We start from the raw sequence: 16,759 nt of genomic DNA on the forward strand, positions 1-16,759 counted from the left end.
ACCGCTGGGGGCACCCGAAAGTGTCACGACATCAAAATAGCTATTCAACCAGTGAGCTATAAATAGAGCAATGATCCTAGGAGTTCGAGACAATACTTTCTGTACTTAATTTTCATTCTATTTTTTATATTTTCAAGTCGTGCTTTCAAACGTTGTACAAGGCTTCTCCGCCTCTGACTTTGCTCGAAGAAGGAGACTTTGTGTAAGATACGGTAAATTAAATAATAAGTGTTATTAGAAAAATAACTTTATTAAATTTTTCAAAAAATTTTAGAATTTATTTAAGATTTAAATGGAGTCTGTATGACCCATTTAAGAGGATAAAGTCAGTAGGCTTAGAGAAAGCTTGTTTGAAATATCAATTTTAGTTGGGAGTTGATTAAGGAGTAAACTTAGGGTTAAGTTGATTAAACCCTAAGTATATAAATATATCGCTATAGTGACCTAAGCTTTAATCCTGACACTCTTCCTCTCCTTCCCCGATTTCTCTATTCCTTGCGTCTTTGCCGCGGACAGCCCGATCGCGTCGGCGCCGTACGGCCACCGAGCCTTCCTTCTTCTATGTTGATCGCCTGCACCCCTTTCGGTCATCCTTCTCCCCAGATTGCTACACCTTGCGTGGGAAGATCTTCGACCGAAACGGGGAGAACCGAACCCTCTCTTGATCCCACCTATTCCGTGCCCTAGCTCCTATTCGTTGTCGTCGACCACTCTCTTCCCCACCCGATCGTCGGCTTGTCCTTGTGCTCTAGCATCCATTGTTGATGCCATCTATTGCCTGGCGCCGCTGGCACTGTGGATTCACCCGATCGTTTCTTCTCCTCCCGTTCTTGCATCGCTGTCGACCCCGATGTTGTCATCCACACCACGCCACCCATCGTCGGTGCAGCCCCATAGCCATGGCTAGTGTTGCAAGTCTAGCAAGCCAACACTCTCCAGTGCTCCTCTCCCTCACGCGCCTCTGCCCTAGCCTTTGATCGTCGCCACATCTGTGTGTCACGGCTTCGATCCTCATATTCCTCTGCTTCGGCTAACCCTCTACGTTTAGGGTTGGTGTTGGACCTTTACCCTGCTTCGATGTGAAGCTCCCGGCTAGAATCCCTCAAACCGCAAGCCAAGCAAGACTGTCCCGGTGATGGTGAGAATCATTTGGAGGGTAAGTGGTTTGTTCGAGGGTTGTGGATTTAGAATTTGGTCTAGTGCTTAATTGAGGTTGTGTTGATTATGTTATAGGGTGTTTGAAGTGGGAGATCAGCAACCTCACCTTGCACTGGCTACCAATTCTTGGCAGCCAACATCTTCGGCTTTGGATCAATAGCGGTGCATCTAGATTTGGGTGGAGATTTAGAGGTGATTTTATTTCTACATTGGTTTGGATTAGTAGTGATGGATTCTAGAAATTGATTTAAGTTGTATTGGATTGATTAATGGATTGCAAAATATATTTGGCAAGATTGAAGGATTTATGATGAGATTTGATTAGTAATTGATTGGTGGGAATTAAGGAATTGATCGGTGGATTAAGGACGAACTTATTATCTATTTGGATTTGGATCATCATGTGGAATTAAACATAGTTACCTAATCAAATTAGGATTGGATTTTGGGTTTAGCTAGTTGTTTTATATGTGATTAGCTAAATTATACATCATGTTATTTGCATGACGTTGATTCGAGACAAGCGTCTTAACGTAGGATTAGTTTATCACGATCGACAGATAAAGGTGGGTATTTCTTCCTTGGCCTCTTTAGCTCTTTGAACTTAGTGCATGGTTGTTATTGGTTGATGAATTAGGTTGCTTTACCTTAAATCTGTTCATTTTGTTATCCTGCTTGAGATTTATCTGCTTGACCTTAGAGATGATCTGATTATTTCACATACAGTCTTGGCTTTTGGATTTCTATACTCTGTTGTGTATATACATATAGAGTATGCATGATAGTGGATATTTTGTTGACTGTGTTAACATGCTGATTATGCATATGTTGTTGAGCGTACACTTGTTGGGTATGAATCATAGAAGTCACCTTGTTCATTGTCTATTTGCATGTTGTGTGTGTATACATGCCCGATGTTTACTATTAAAGGAACCATGTTGATTGTATCTATGCTGTATGTGCATACATGTTTGATGAGTATTATTGGAGATTCATGTCGATTATGCATATGTTAGTGATCATATGTGATTGGTGTGATATTAGAGGTATCATGTTGATTATACCTACGTTGTAGGGTGCGTACGTGTATAGTGTGTATGGGTCAGGTGTGACTATTTATTGTATTTATTATTTAGTAGACATCTGTTAGATCTACACATACCTATAGATATAAGTGCTAGATAGATCATTATACTGGAGGTTTTTATGATGATTGGGATATTGCATTGATGATGCTTGTATCGATATCATGATTGTTTATATTATGTTCATCATTGCACTGCATGCTGACGACCATTGTCTCCCTTGTGGTGTGCGAGAGTCGTCAATCATTTTTAGTGTCGCACACTCGACTACTCATGGGTAGTGGTAGATGGAGTAGTTACTACTTATCCTATCGTACCACCCGACCACTCAGCGGGGGAGTGATATCCGGCATTGTGAACAGTCAGGGACCCTGATGTTGTGTAGTTAGATAACTACTTAGCGAACTGTTCACCTCGGTCGCTCTATAGTGACTAGAGGATAGTACAATTGTTATGGACCCGAGCCTCTCGGCCATATTGGGGTTGTGGTGTCTTGAGAGATGGCGAGGGTGACTATGTGGCATGCATGCGCATTTACATACGATGCGCGGTGCATCTGTGGAGATATATCTGCACATATATCTTGTAGTTACTAGCTACATATGATTGTGATATGTTGTACTTGTTTGAGATATGATTGTTACATATGATTACCATGATTCATACATGTTCATTATTATACATGTATATGTTGTCATCTATATTGCTAAGGTGTTACGAGCAGATATGTTGTTGATCCCTAGTGAGTTTGTTGATCACTATACCATATGTGTCGGGTGTAGTTTGGGTATGTGCATTTATTATATCAGTTATGACTATGTGCAGTCGTTATGTTAGCTATGGTTATATGCAGTCGTTATATCAGTTATGGTTATGTGCATTGATTATATTATATATGATCATGTTCTTATTCTCTACTGAGATTGTATACATTAATCTTCATGTTTTCTATAAATCATGCATTATTTTGTCTATTACCCGCTGATTGACCTGCACTTACCACCTCATTTATGTATTGTCTTTTCCTCAAGTAGCAGGTAGATGATTGTGGAGTCGCTTGGAGTATCCTGTCTGATGGTCCCACATCACATCTGAGGATGGTTTCTAGTTTTGTTTCTTGTTTTACTTGCATTACGTTTTGTGGACTTGGATTGTATAACTTGATTTGTTTTTGAGTTTTGCTATGTGATGTCTTGTATTTGCTTTGTTGTGGATGTGTAAAGCCTAGCCGGCTAACAGTTTGTCATTTTTGGTTTATGGACTTTCCTTTCATTTTCCATTGTATTTTTAGTACAGTCGTGTGAGCTATTTATTATGCAACTGCATGGTTGTGATCATTTTATTTTAGTCAAGTGGGTTGCATATATAACTGTGTGATTGTGTATGTTCTAGCCGTGTGAGTTGTTGATTATAGCTTGTGAGTATCCTTGTGGCATTGTATATATATGTTTCATTTGTCATTGTTACAGGGGAGATGTTGTCCATTTGTCAGGCAGGGATTCCTCTGGGACATGCCACTTTGCTAGTGTTAACATTACCTTGGATTAGTAATCTTCCCGATTATAAACTAAGTAAATCTCGGTAGTCTCATATTTTTTATATGCATTTTCTTTTCATTTATTGTGTATTTGTCTAACTCAAATTGAAAGAACGATATATTTGTAATTTCAGGGCAATTCACCCTCTCTTACCAACTGCACTAGGACCTACAAGATTTCTACCCTTCGATCAATTATACGGTGCTATAAAAATGTTAAGTAAATATTTATATAAGACTAGGATGAAATATATAAATTTAAAGAAAGATTATGCATGTTTATTAGAAAATTTTGAAAATTTAAAAGTTGAAGATAAAAAAAAAAAAGATAAAATAGAATTATTAGAGGAAAAAAATTCGGCATGTTTAAATTTGAATATTTCTCATATTAAATATAATGGTGGACTTAACTGATATTTATGAAATCACAGGGACTAAATTATTTTTTAAAAAAAAAAAATTATATACCATGAAAATTTCTAATAAATCCAGTATAGGAACTTAGTTTGGATTCCTAAAATATATTTAACTTGATTAAAATTAATTTTTATATATGCTTGAATTTTAATTGCTTTAATTTTAAATATTGTTTATAAAATCAATTAGTTTGTATACTTATTTTTCATATTATCTATTGATTTTTTTCTGCAATGTAAAAAAAATAAATTAATAATTAGTATAAAAAGTTTTGAAATTTTTTAACGATTATATAATTTTTTTATTAAAAATGTAATTTAAAGTTTAAAATTATTCGAAGATGAATTTTGAAAAAAAAAAATTCAACTAATTACCATTGTATTTTAAATGTCTAAAAAAAAGCAGCCAGATTTTTAGGATTCAAAAACTATTTTTAAATATTTTTTTTAAAAGTAATTTTAACAGTTTAAAATATTTGTTACAGTTAAAATAAATATATTTTGTACATGAAATTTTTACCATGTCTTCAAATGCTTATGAATGTAATAGGCAAAAAATTTTCAAGATTTTTTAAGAATTTAAAATAATTTTTAAGTTATTTTTTCAAAATTATTGAGTCAATTAATTAAAATGATCTCTTTAAAAATTAATTTAGGTAAAAAGATAAATACCTGGAAATTCTATTTTGTACCCCAAGAAAAATTTTTAAACTATTTTTTTTGTATTTTCCCTAACATTCTCTTTGATGTGATCAAAGGAAAAAAAAGTTAGAAAACTTAAATTAAGGGAAGGTATAAGTTAAGGAGGAGATATAATTAAGGGGAAGATATAAATTTTTTTATATTTTCTTGAATTTATTACTTGTTATTTTTCTTGAATTTATTGTGAATTTATTAATACAAATTACTTATTTTATTTTGGTTTAACCTAACGTAATTTGGGTTGATGTACATCAAAAAAGGGAAGATTGTAAGTACCCTTGGTTGATTTTGATGTGATTAACTAGGTTAAGTTAGGATCTCTGTATTTGATGATCTGTGTCTAAGTGTACAGGGACTTATGAACATAGGAGTCTAGTGGAGGATGCAGCTAGTCAGAAGGATGACACAGGAAGCGAGTCGACGGACTCGATGTATCTGAGGTTTGAGGAGCTGCGGAAAAGTACACCGGTGAACGAGAAGGACGTGTGCGACGCTTCCAAAGGATGAGAAGTCGAAGTGGAAGACTACTTGAGGAGAAGACCAGAGTTGACTTTGGATGAGCTCAATTTGGATGGCTGAAGAATCACCCAAACGATCAGAGCAATAGTCGAACAAGTCTCCAAGCGCTTGGACTTAGTCCAGGCATCTGGATTCCAGGCGCCCAGACCACCTTGGGTCAGCAAAGGCGCCTCGATGAGACGTTGTTGCTAGGATAGCATTTGGAATCCACGTCAACAAAATTCCAAGCACTCGGACTAGTCCAGGCACTCGGACAAAGATAAAGTTTGATCATCAAGATGTTGCGAATTAAATAAGATGCACTGCTGGAAGCACCCGGACCTGCTCCAGGCCCAGAGCTACCAGGTCAGCCAACATACAAATTTGACTAGTATGTTATCAATAAAGCCCTAATCCTAAGAGTTTAACAACACACATTATATACTTGATTTTTTCTATTTGTGAAGTCTACGATTTCTCTATATTCGTCAAAAGAAATCTTCTATGGAGCTTTTTCAATTGTCTTAAATTTATAATCTATTTGATTGTAATCAAGTAAATTTATGTACTTCTTATTTTTTTATACATTTATTTTACTTATTATAATTAACGTGCATTCTTTATTAAGCTTAGAAGGAAAAGAAATTTTAATTCTAACTTAGAAGCTATTCACTCCTAATAAGAAAACGTCAAGTACCTCTACTTTATGATGAGGTACAAAAGGTAAATAAAGTAATGAACGCCCCCCTAAATGAAAAAGTTATTTATCATGATAGCAACATAAATCTTTATCTATTAATATAAATCTATCATTTAATATCAATCCAGTTTGCGGCGTCCGGGTGATATAACTGATAATTTTCTTGTTAACTCCCGTTTTTTTCACACATGCAACAAATACAGTGAAAACTGCAATCTGCTTGATCGTGCAAATGGCAAACTTGCGTGGAAATAACTGTCAGAAAGTTGAGAGGACATTGAGTTTTTCCCCTTCCATCTTAAAAATATTTCAATATTTTTATATTTTTATAATTTATTAATAATATGTGAGACATTTGCTTTGGATACATATTGTAATATCTGTCTAAATGTGTAAATATATCACATGTGTAATATTTTTTTTTCCCTGCCCAGTGAAGATGGCATCGCAGCCGTTATCGGCGCCAAGATCGGCCGACGATGCTTCCGTATGGGTCCCGATGGCGTCGCGCATCCATGACCGTGGATTAGCCAGCGCACCAAGCTTGTTATCAACCGCCACGTTTACGTCAGTTGACGTGGCGAGATGCTGCCGTCTGGGCAGCGATGGCGTGCGCGTCCACGACCATCGATTAGCCAGCGCACCAAGCTTATTATCAACCGCCACGTTTACGTCAGTTGACGTGGCGAGGCACCATTTGCTCCGTTTGTCCTTGCCATGTTGTAATTCGTTGCTGTGCCATTTCGCCACGACTGCATATATTAAACATTTTATAAATAGAAAAAAATATTAAAAAGACCGGACAATTCCCGAAGCGAAGAGAAGCGAAGCCGAGTGGAAGAAGGGAGGAGTGGAGAACTCCGTTTCCGCCTGCCTCGGAGTTCGACGCCTTGACGCCTTCACTGAGTCGAGATCTCCAAATTCTAACCCTAATCATCGACCAATGCTCTTCCCTCCTCTCAAAACCCCTGCTTGATTCGTGGCGGCGCTCAAGATCTGCTGCTACGATGAGGAAATTTGCGGCAGGAATTTGGATCCTATTGATGATTCTTTCAATGCTCTCGACTCCCTCTGAATCGGCCGTTTCCAGCATCGATCTCGGCTCCGAATGGATGAAGGTGGCCGTCGTCAACCTCAAGTCCGGACAGAGCCCAATCTCAATCGCCATCAACGAAATGTCCAAGCGAAAGTCACCGGCCCTCGTCGCCTTTAGTGGAGGCAACCGCCTCGTTGGTGAGGAGGCCGCTGGGATCGTCGCCCGGTACCCCGACAAGGTCTACTCCTTCGTGCGCGACATGATCGGGAAACCTTACGAGTATGTAAAGGTTCTCGCCGAGTCGTTCTACCTCCCCTACGACCTCGTCGAAGACTCAAGAGGGGCTGCTAGTATCCGAATCGATGACGGGGTGACCGTGTATAGCGCAGAAGAGTTGCTCGCGATGATTCTTGGCTATGGAATTAGCTTAGCGGAGTCCCACGCGAGGGTCCCTGTGAAGGATGCTGTAATTGCGGTGCCACCGTTCTTTGGCCAGGCGGAAAGGAGAGGATTAATTCAGGCGGCTCAGCTGGCAGGGATCAATGTGCTTTCGCTGATTAACGAGCACGCTGGAGCAGCTTTGCAGTACGGCATTGATAAGGATTTCTCCAACGATTCACGACATGTGATATTCTATGATATGGGTTCCAGTAGTACTTACGCTGCTCTAGTTTACTTCTCGGCATACAGTACCAAGGAGTTCGGGAGGACGGTCTCGGTTAATCAGTTCCAGGTAATTTTTCATTCTACTCTGACATTTATCCCTTTTTCCCTCAAATAATTTGCTTCCGGTAATTTATTTCAGGTACTTATCAGTTTCATGCCTATAAGTTCTATTCTAACAGGTAAAAGATGTTAGATGGGATGCTAAACTTGGAGGACAAGATATGGAATTGAGGCTAGTGGAGTACTTTGCTGATGAGTTCAATAAGCAATTAGGAAGTGACATTGATGTGAGGAAGTCTCCTAAGGCAATGGCTAAATTGAAGAAGCAAGTCAAGCGGACCAAGGAAATTTTGAGTGCTAATACAGCCGCGCCAATTTCTGTTGAATCCCTCTTAGATGATATTGATTTCAGGTATAGCCACATATTCACATGAATGATATATATTGTTTTGAACCAGTAAAGCTGAACAATCTGAATGTTTTCATTTCTAATGACAAATACATCCTGTGTTATTTCTAATAGTGTTTTAGTTGGACCTCTTCCCATAATCTGTTGCTTGCCTTTCACATTTAGTAGTTAAGTGATTAGAGAGATTGGTAGAATGTAGTTGTGAATTAAGAGAATGAGAACTGTGCAATGTTTGGATGAGAGATGGGGGATTCAGAGGATATTTATCGGGAAAACTTATGATTTAAAAAAAAAAAATTAGGCCAATTTGGTCGTTATCAATTTTTTTTTTTTTTAACCAAAATACACTCTAAAGTGGATAAAAGCTATTTTTTAAAAAAGTTTATTGGTATTTTAGTCAAATTGGTGATTTTTGATCATTTGAATAGTGGGCTAACCTGGTTAGGCTGTGCCAGGCAGCAAGGTCATATGTTGTGCTCAACACAGTCTGAATCTAGGATAGGTTCGGGCCATCTTCAACATGGCCCAACCTTTAGCAGACCATGCCAAGCATAACCCATGTCGTGTTGGGCTAGCCTAGCCTGTCCTTGCCTGTTGTTTTCCACTTATCCCATAATGATATGATATGCTATCATTTTGATTAAAATAATAATATTTAATCACCATGTCGGGACTTAATGGTTTATGGATGGAAAAGTTAAAGACATCATATATTCGTTATAACTCTGATAGGTTGCCATGGATATGTCATAATCAGCAGGATGTGAGAGATTTATAAAAAACTTGTATAGCTTGGATATTGTCAGTATTTGTAAAATTTAAGCTACAGAATGACTATTTATTGTGTCTTATATTGCATTTTGTTTTTTACAAAGTGTTGGCTGAAAGTATTATCTGTTTGTGTTTTGCAGAAGCACCATATCACGGGAGAAGTTTGAAGAACTTTGTTCAGACTTATGGGAGAGAGCACTTGTTCCAGTCAAGGAAGTGTTAAAACATTCTGGTCTGACGCTAAATGAAATATATGCCGTGGAGCTGGTTGGTGGGGCCACTCGTGTGCCAAGGTTACAGGTTGTTCACATCAACACTTTATTTAACTTGATCCTCGTGGTTGGTAATCCTTGCTTTGTGACATAAACTAGAACCTGGTTTATAAATCTTTAATATTGACCCAACAGCCAGGTCGAGATTGCTCACTTTTTAATGCAATTTAATAGCCTGATGGTATTCTTCGATCTTAATCATATTACAGCATAACATGTGTCATTGTCATTTGAGACTGGGAATTAATTGATTTGATGTTGACAATATTTATTTCTTACTAGTATCCTCAAATACTAAGATCAAGTTGTATGGTTGTGATGATAAAAAGAAGGTGCAGGCATTTCTTTATGAATATCTTGTTATCCCATCAACCCCTAAATAATTTAGTTGCCAATACAAACATTTCAACATCAGAAGATTCTCAGCCATGAGTGAACGTAATCTGGTTTATTGTGATGTTAATATCTTTTTACATTATATTATGCAGGCTAAGCTCCAAGAATTTCTAGGAAGGAATGATCTGGACAAGCATCTTGATGCTGATGAAGCAATAGTTCTTGGTGCATCGTTGAATGCTGCAAACTTGAGTGATGGAATCAAATTGAATCGTAAGTTGGGAATGATTGATGGATCTTCTTATGGCTTTTTGCTCGAACTAAATGGTCCAGAACTTTTGGAAGATAATACTGATACACTATTTATTCCACGGTTGAAGAAAATGCCAGTCAAGGTATTGCACTTCACTGAGCCTATTCATAAATTCCAGTTGAACTTATCTGATAAGCACCTTTCAGACTTCCAGCTTTGTGGTTCTCATTAACCTTTTGTGGGATAGTTATTTAGGTCTTTCAAACATGACAAGGATTTTGAAGCTTCACTCAGCTATGATAAAGCAGGTGAACTGCCTCCAGGAGTTTCTTCGTATAAATTTGCAGAATATTCAATATTGGGTCTGTCTGAAGCCAGTGAAAAGTAAGGCACTTTTAAACTCATGCATATGGATATACATGTTTTTTTTAAACTATTGACATATTCTTTTGTCATAAATTAGCTTCTTTGGCTAATGCATCTATTCATTTATCGTTGCTTATGCTAACAGCCATTTTACTTTAGGTATTCAACTCGCAACATCTCCTCTCCCATCAAAGCCAATCTGCATTTTTCTTTGAGCAGAAGTGGAATTTTATCCCTTGATCACGCAGATGCAACCATTGAGATATCTGAGTGGGTAGAAGTTCCAAAGAAAAACAGAACAACCAATAATTCCACTGGCAGTTTTAATTCATCTTCTGAAACCAGCACAGAAACTATTTCACAGGATAGTGCAGAAACCTTGAAGGTTGCTGAGGATAACAATATTTCATCTAACTCTACTGAGTCTGAGAAAGAAGCAATTATTGTTACTGAAAAAATATTGAAGAAGAAAACCTTTAGGGTTCCCTTGAAGGTATAACCCAAATGATTCTTCTTCTTCTTTTTCCTATTAATAGTTGTATTTTTCTTTGAAGTTCAGAGAAAGGGAGACCAACTCAACTGAAATTTACATTCTATAGGTAGTGGAAAAAAATTTAGGTCCTGGATCGAATCTTCCTAAAGATTCATTTTTGGAGGCTAAGGTGAGATTGGAAACACTTGACAAAAAAGATGCTGAAAGAAGGAGAACAGCAGAGCTTAAAAATAGCCTCGAAGAGTATATATATTCTACAAGAGAAAAGGTATGTCTTGTGGCACTTTCTATTTTTTAGCATATCATGCCATTCATAGAAAGGTGGGCTTCTTTGAGATAACCAACTACTGAGTCGCCTGCAAATACTTTGAACTCAAATACTGTCACTTTTTTTATATCTACTTCGCTATATACAAATCAATATTATGAGCTTACAACACAATACTTGAATTGGTTGGTCACAAAAAAACCCTGTTCTCATGGGTGTATTCCATTCAAATAAAACAATTGTTTCAGCTAGGATAAATTCCTCAAGTTCTATGACTGTTGTAAATAGTAGTCACGAAACAAATCACCTTGACATTTATATAGAACAGCAAAGTTTGTTCTAGAAACCACTTTGAAGATCAACAAACATCTTTTAGGAAATTTTCTCCCCTATGAAATACATATAAATAATTGTTGATCAATTCATATCATGCCAAACACAAATATAGAAACACTGCTAGATTTACCAAGCAGAATTTGAGAACTATTGTAACAAGGTTGGTAGCATTTTATAGAAAACACCTGTCAAGTAAATCTAAGAAAACTATCCTGGTTCATATGTGATTTAACTTTGAATGATGGTAGGATAGACTATTGCAGAATAGCTAAGTTTTTTAACAATAATTGAGTGCTACTACTGGGTGGGACGAATATGGTTTTATATAACATGATGATGCACCACTGAGGCATTGATGTCTTTCTGCTAGTTCAGTTGTGTAGTAAATGTGAATTTTTGCATAGATTAGTGGATTCTTGCATTTCATTTCAACAACCTGATGACCAACCAATCTCAAACTCAGTGCAATATTTTAAGCTAAAATATCACTCTCAACTGATAGAATGTAGAATTGCATCCAGGTAGTACAGGATACTATGTCTTTTTCATTAAACTAATACAAATTTGCATCCAGGTTTCTTATTCATCTCTTCTCAAATATATCTCTGGTCTTATTGCAGATAGAAGACAATGCTGAAGTTGAGAAAGTTTCATCTGAAGAAGAGCGCCGTTCCTTTGCAGACAAACTTAGTGAAGTGAGAATTTTCAATTCTTTTAATGAGCATACATGCATGATGCTATCAATGCATAGTGTTTTAGTCATACTTTTCTATAATTGCAGGTACAAGAATGGTTGTATACGGATGGCGAGGATGCTTCAGCGAATGAATTCAAAGAGCGTCTGGAATTACTTAAAGCCATTGGCGACCCAATGTTTTTCAGGTAGGACATAGGTATCTTTAATTAAGGAAATATGATTGTCATGGTTTATTGTTAAGTACAACTGTTGCTCAATTTATTTGCCCAGGTTGAATGAGTTAAATGCACGACCAATTGCTAGTGAACATGCCCGAGTGCTTCTCAATGAACTTCAAAAGGTACTCAACTATACTTGAAATTGATCTTTCTTTCTGAATTTACATTTTGTAATTAAATAAAAGTCCAGATCAAACATGATGCTGATTGGATCTTGAACACTTGGAAAGTGCATCTGCGTGATCCTTTTTTTGCTATGAAATTTGTCATGATAAATTTTACTACTGTATGTTAATTGAACTCTTATGTTGTAGAATTGGTTTTTAATAAAATTACTTAGCTAGATTATTTAATTAGTGGATTAGAAGATTTGAGATGTTAACTCTTATGTTTTCTTTATTTGTGAATAAATTAAAAGTAATTTGAAACAGATAAAGTTATTAATATTCTTTTGGAAAATTTCCATTTTAATGATTTGTGATAAATTTTTTATCTATGCTAGATTATTAATTGATAAGTCAAGTGATTTGCTTGAATTTTGCAATTGGAGATAAGATTAATAAATTATGTAGTTTTTTCATGATTATTTTAAGTGTTTAATTAAATAATCCTTTCTCGATGATTATAATATTATTTTCCTAACTATTTAAATAAGAAAACATTTCTTATGAGCTATGACAAGTATTTGATTTGGTCATGTCTATTTTACAATAATTAACATATCTTTAGGAGTACAATATGTGGTCTTTTGACAAATATGTACTAGAAGAATTAAATATTTCTTTCATGTTGATTTTTGTAAGAAAGTTTTGCGTATGACACTTATTGTTAGGTCGTATTGAGACTTGTAATAACATGGTAGCATAGCATGATTCTGGGGACTGGTTGCACAATTGTTGAAATTAGTCTAATTAGATTAAATTATCATCCAGTATTTATGAGATATTTGCTTAGAGTAGCATACTGGCCTACAATTATGTCAAATTTTAAGGGCCATTTTTTTAAGTGGGGAGGCAGATGCAATGTTTTATGATCTAATTTTGGAAACTGATTTTGAAATAGTTAAAGAATTTATACTCTCGGAATATTTCAGAATTATTGATTTGTTAAAAAATTTAGGTTATGAATGGTAATTAATCGGCATGTCAAGTTGATTTACTAGAATTTTTTCAATTAGAAGTAATTTTAATAGATTATATTGTTTTTTCATGATTATATAAGGGCATAATTAAATGATTCTTTCATGATGATTTTTTAAATCAGATGAATTGCTTATGCAAGTATTTGATTTGGTCATAGTAATTAAATAATTAACAGATTCGGGAACTTTGGTAAATTCTCTTTTCATGATATTTAAAGGTACAGATAAATACACTAATGATGGATCTTTGTAAGAAAATTTTACTCAGTATGTTTTTTTTTTGTTAGATCATATCAACAATGACAAACGTTGACTTAACATTGAGTAATAACTGTTTCTGGTTAGAAATCTTAATCCTTATTCTGCATAGTCAATAGCAGGAATGTCCTTTGTTTCTTAATCAATAATCCCTTCTACATCGTAAGCAGCTAATTCCTGAATGGAGAATATATGGATAATATTCTTTATAATGGTTTTCCTTGGAAGGCTTAGATATCCATTAATAAGATGGTCGCGTTGTCACTGTTGTATCTACTCATTCTGTGCCGTATTATGTATTTTTTTTTATTTGTTAATTGTATCTGTACAGATTGTAAATAACTGGGAAACAAATAAGCCATGGATTCCTAAAGACAGAATTGAGGAGGTATGCTGTTGATGAATTGAATGTGCTGTAGATATTCCAGTAATATGTTCTCTACTTTAATATATGTTTTTCTGGTTAAAATCATTGTCAGGTAAGGAGTGAAGCAGAAAAGCTAAAGAATTGGCTGGAAGAGAAGGAGGAGCTACAAAAAAAGTAAGTTTTCAGAGTTAATTGTTTATGAACTTACATGCACATTCATATGCAATTGCTTCCTTACTTTGTCTTGTGCTAGTAGTTTATTTTTAGTGGCCAACAGATCTCCCTCTCATGTTTGTGATGGTTAGAGTCACTAATGTAAGGTACGAGTGTATTAGGAATAATTATTAGTGACAATGGCAATACTTGTTCTGGATACTGGCTCTATCTTTCCTTATCATTGAGAAATCCATAGTAAATGTTTAAATGTTTGTTTTCTTTCCATCTCCCACTTCCCTTCCAACTAAAACAGAGGAATGAGCTTTCTTTCAACTGCCCGCCCTTGTTTTTTGTCCTAATAACACAATGGAATAGTTGGGATGTATGCATAGTGTGTTCTATATTGATGATGTTTGAGTTTTGTACTGCATTTGTTTTCCCATTTGAACATTATAAATGAGGGCATATATCTAAACCAAGGCATATTCGTTTATCAGACTGTTGTTTAGTGTGTGCTAAAGCTGCTAATATGTTGCTTCTGTTTACAAGTACTATTATTCTTATTTTTGGAAAACTAATGCACTCAATCCTGGACGGACTGTCCAGATCAGTTTCATTTCAACATAAATATTGTTTAGTAAAAGTGGTCAAATCAAGCCATTATCTCATCTGAACCAGTTAAGCTTAGTTAAAACTAGATTGACTTTGATATAGTTTGTATTTTTCGTATATATTTCTTTTACATTTTTGAACCAAAAAAAAAAAAAACCTTGAGTGTATGAGGATACAATCAGTGTAGGACTGGGCATAGTTGTCACTTTGCCAGAACAATTATCTGTATAGAACAAAAGCGATAACTTTTTCCCACCAAAGTTAAAGGATTGTAAGTGATATGATGGACCATCTTCTGTTATTAATCACAATTTTTACCATGTTCCATGAGTTTAACACTGTTTTTAATTGACTCCATTCCTTTCAATGCAAATCCGTGTGAGATTTGATGCCTTGGAGCTGAAGGCTCTAAATAATGCTTATGTTGTTCCAGGACCTCCGTCTTAGTCGCACCGATTTTCACGTCAGAAGAAGTATATCAAAAAGTGAACAAGCTTCAGGATAAGGTATCATATTGTCCCCATTTCCTGTGTGCATGTATTAAAAGTTCTCTTGATTTCTCTATGTGATACTTGACATTCGATTAATCTCTTTGGTTTGCAGATTGCGAGTGTTAATAGGATTCTGAAGCCGAAGCCAAAACCTAAAATTGAGAAACCCACAAAGGAAGAAACAGTAAGCCAGGATAACAACACAAGCACCTCGGATGCTACCTCTGATGAGCCACCATCTGAAACAGAGCAAAGTAATGATTCTGTTGATGTATCCAATTCTGAAACTGACCAAGAAAGTGCCCATGACGAGTTATGACTTATGAGCATCTCAACCAGCTGCAAATCAAGTTGAATTGATATCTGTTCAACTTACAGCAACATTAGAGTATCGCCTGATGATATACGCATAATTTTGTAGCAGCGATCAATTTCTTCTCTTATAGCAACTAATGGCTTTTTGGTTTTTACGGTAGAGAAAGGAATGTGTTCTGCAGCATGCCATTTATAGATGATGTGGGTGACAGTATTGCATCTAATGGCCAAGAGCCCCATCATGATTAAGACCCCATTTTTGCAATGCTCTAGGTTTTTGTTTGAATTTTAATTTTTTTCCTTAACGCCTGAATGGCTCCAGAAAGGACATGGACTTGAGTTCTCCTATTGTTCACTTGTGCTAATTATCCCCACTTTGTAGATGGTTTATACCGTACTTGAAACTATAGTCTGATACATACCGTCCTTGAAACTTGAGTTCTCCTATTGTTCACTTGTTCTATTGTTCCCCGCTTTTTGGTTGTTACGCTAACACTTTCAGTTTTGCTTCGTTTTTCATGGTTGCTTAGAGTCTGATACATCTCTTCTTTTTGTAAATTGTACCACCATCTGTCGCTTTTTCAGGCTTGTCAGCAGCTAGAACACAGAGTAGTTGCTGATGCTGCGCATGACTCATATTGGTGCTGACTCGTGTTCAGCATGGACTCTAGCGACTGCGCCAAATTAGTCTATCCCTGTAAGCTGGCATCTTTGGGTTTTTAAAACGCTCTTCAGAGTTCCTAAATCATCAGTTTACTCCATGTTTTTAATTTATTGTGAAATCAGTTTGCTCCTCATAAATTTAAAAAACTTTACAGTTATATTAAATATTATTTTTGAACTGAATACTTATAAAAATTTATTGTTTTTGTTGGATAATCTAGCTATCCGATTAATCCTAGAAGTAACTAGTTTAATCCTATAAAATTTTTTCACTGATTATTAAGATAAATTGAAAAATACAAATGGATCAGATGATCCAATGCTATAAATAATTTGAATGGATTCAAACCTCGTTTCCTAGAGAATTCATCCCACCGCTTATCACAGCACTAAAGCTCCAGGGAGAATTCATCCCACCGCTTATCACAGCACTATAGCTCCAGGGAACTTACAAAAATTTATGTTACTCTCAAAATGTCGTCATTAGCTTGCAACAATTCTACTTTACAATGACAAATTTCAAGGTGCAAGTCGAATTT

At 35.9% G+C, this 16,759-nt stretch overlaps 1 protein-coding gene and 1 long non-coding RNA gene across 3 annotated transcripts; both read left to right on the plus strand.

The window, feature by feature from the left end:
* Positions 1–459: 459 nt before the first annotated feature.
* Positions 460–3,595, plus strand: LOC121996945. Of its 2 annotated transcripts, XR_006116197.1 has the most exons (3): positions 460–1,156; positions 1,234–1,350; positions 3,278–3,595. It is a non-coding gene; the product is annotated as an uncharacterized LOC121996945 (long non-coding RNA). The 2 variants fall into 2 exon arrangements; XR_006116196.1 differs by having other exon boundaries at positions 1,234–3,595.
* A 3,306-nt stretch (positions 3,596–6,901) lies between these two features.
* LOC121996946 (heat shock 70 kDa protein 17-like) lies at positions 6,902–15,995 on the plus strand. Its single transcript, XM_042551116.1, has 14 exons — positions 6,902–7,865; positions 7,978–8,210; positions 9,119–9,278; positions 9,739–9,981; positions 10,087–10,223; positions 10,365–10,698; positions 10,805–10,966; positions 11,923–11,997; positions 12,084–12,184; positions 12,270–12,339; positions 13,948–14,004; positions 14,096–14,157; positions 15,185–15,257; positions 15,355–15,995. The coding sequence occupies exons 1-14, from the start codon at positions 7,104–7,106 to the stop codon at positions 15,559–15,561; spliced, it is 2,676 nt and encodes an 891-aa protein (XP_042407050.1). The 5' UTR covers positions 6,902–7,103; the 3' UTR covers positions 15,562–15,995.
* Positions 15,996–16,759: the final 764 nt, after the last annotated feature.

The sequence above is a fragment of the Zingiber officinale genome, chromosome 6A (assembly GCF_018446385.1).
Source record: "Zingiber officinale cultivar Zhangliang chromosome 6A, Zo_v1.1, whole genome shotgun sequence".
In the NCBI taxonomy this organism is placed as follows: domain Eukaryota; kingdom Viridiplantae; phylum Streptophyta; class Magnoliopsida; order Zingiberales; family Zingiberaceae; genus Zingiber; species Zingiber officinale.

Excerpts from the sequence above, each read along its gene's own strand:
- LOC121996946 (XM_042551116.1), top strand. The coding sequence starts at position 7,104 with ATGAGGAAATTTGCGGCAGGAATTTGGATCCTATTGATGATTCTTTCA. Across the intron at positions 8,211-9,118 it reads TTAGATGATATTGATTTCAG|AAGCACCATATCACGGGAGA; the intron begins GTATAGCCACAT and ends TGTGTTTTGCAG. Across the intron at positions 10,224-10,364 it reads CTGTCTGAAGCCAGTGAAAA|GTATTCAACTCGCAACATCT; the intron begins GTAAGGCACTTT and ends ATTTTACTTTAG.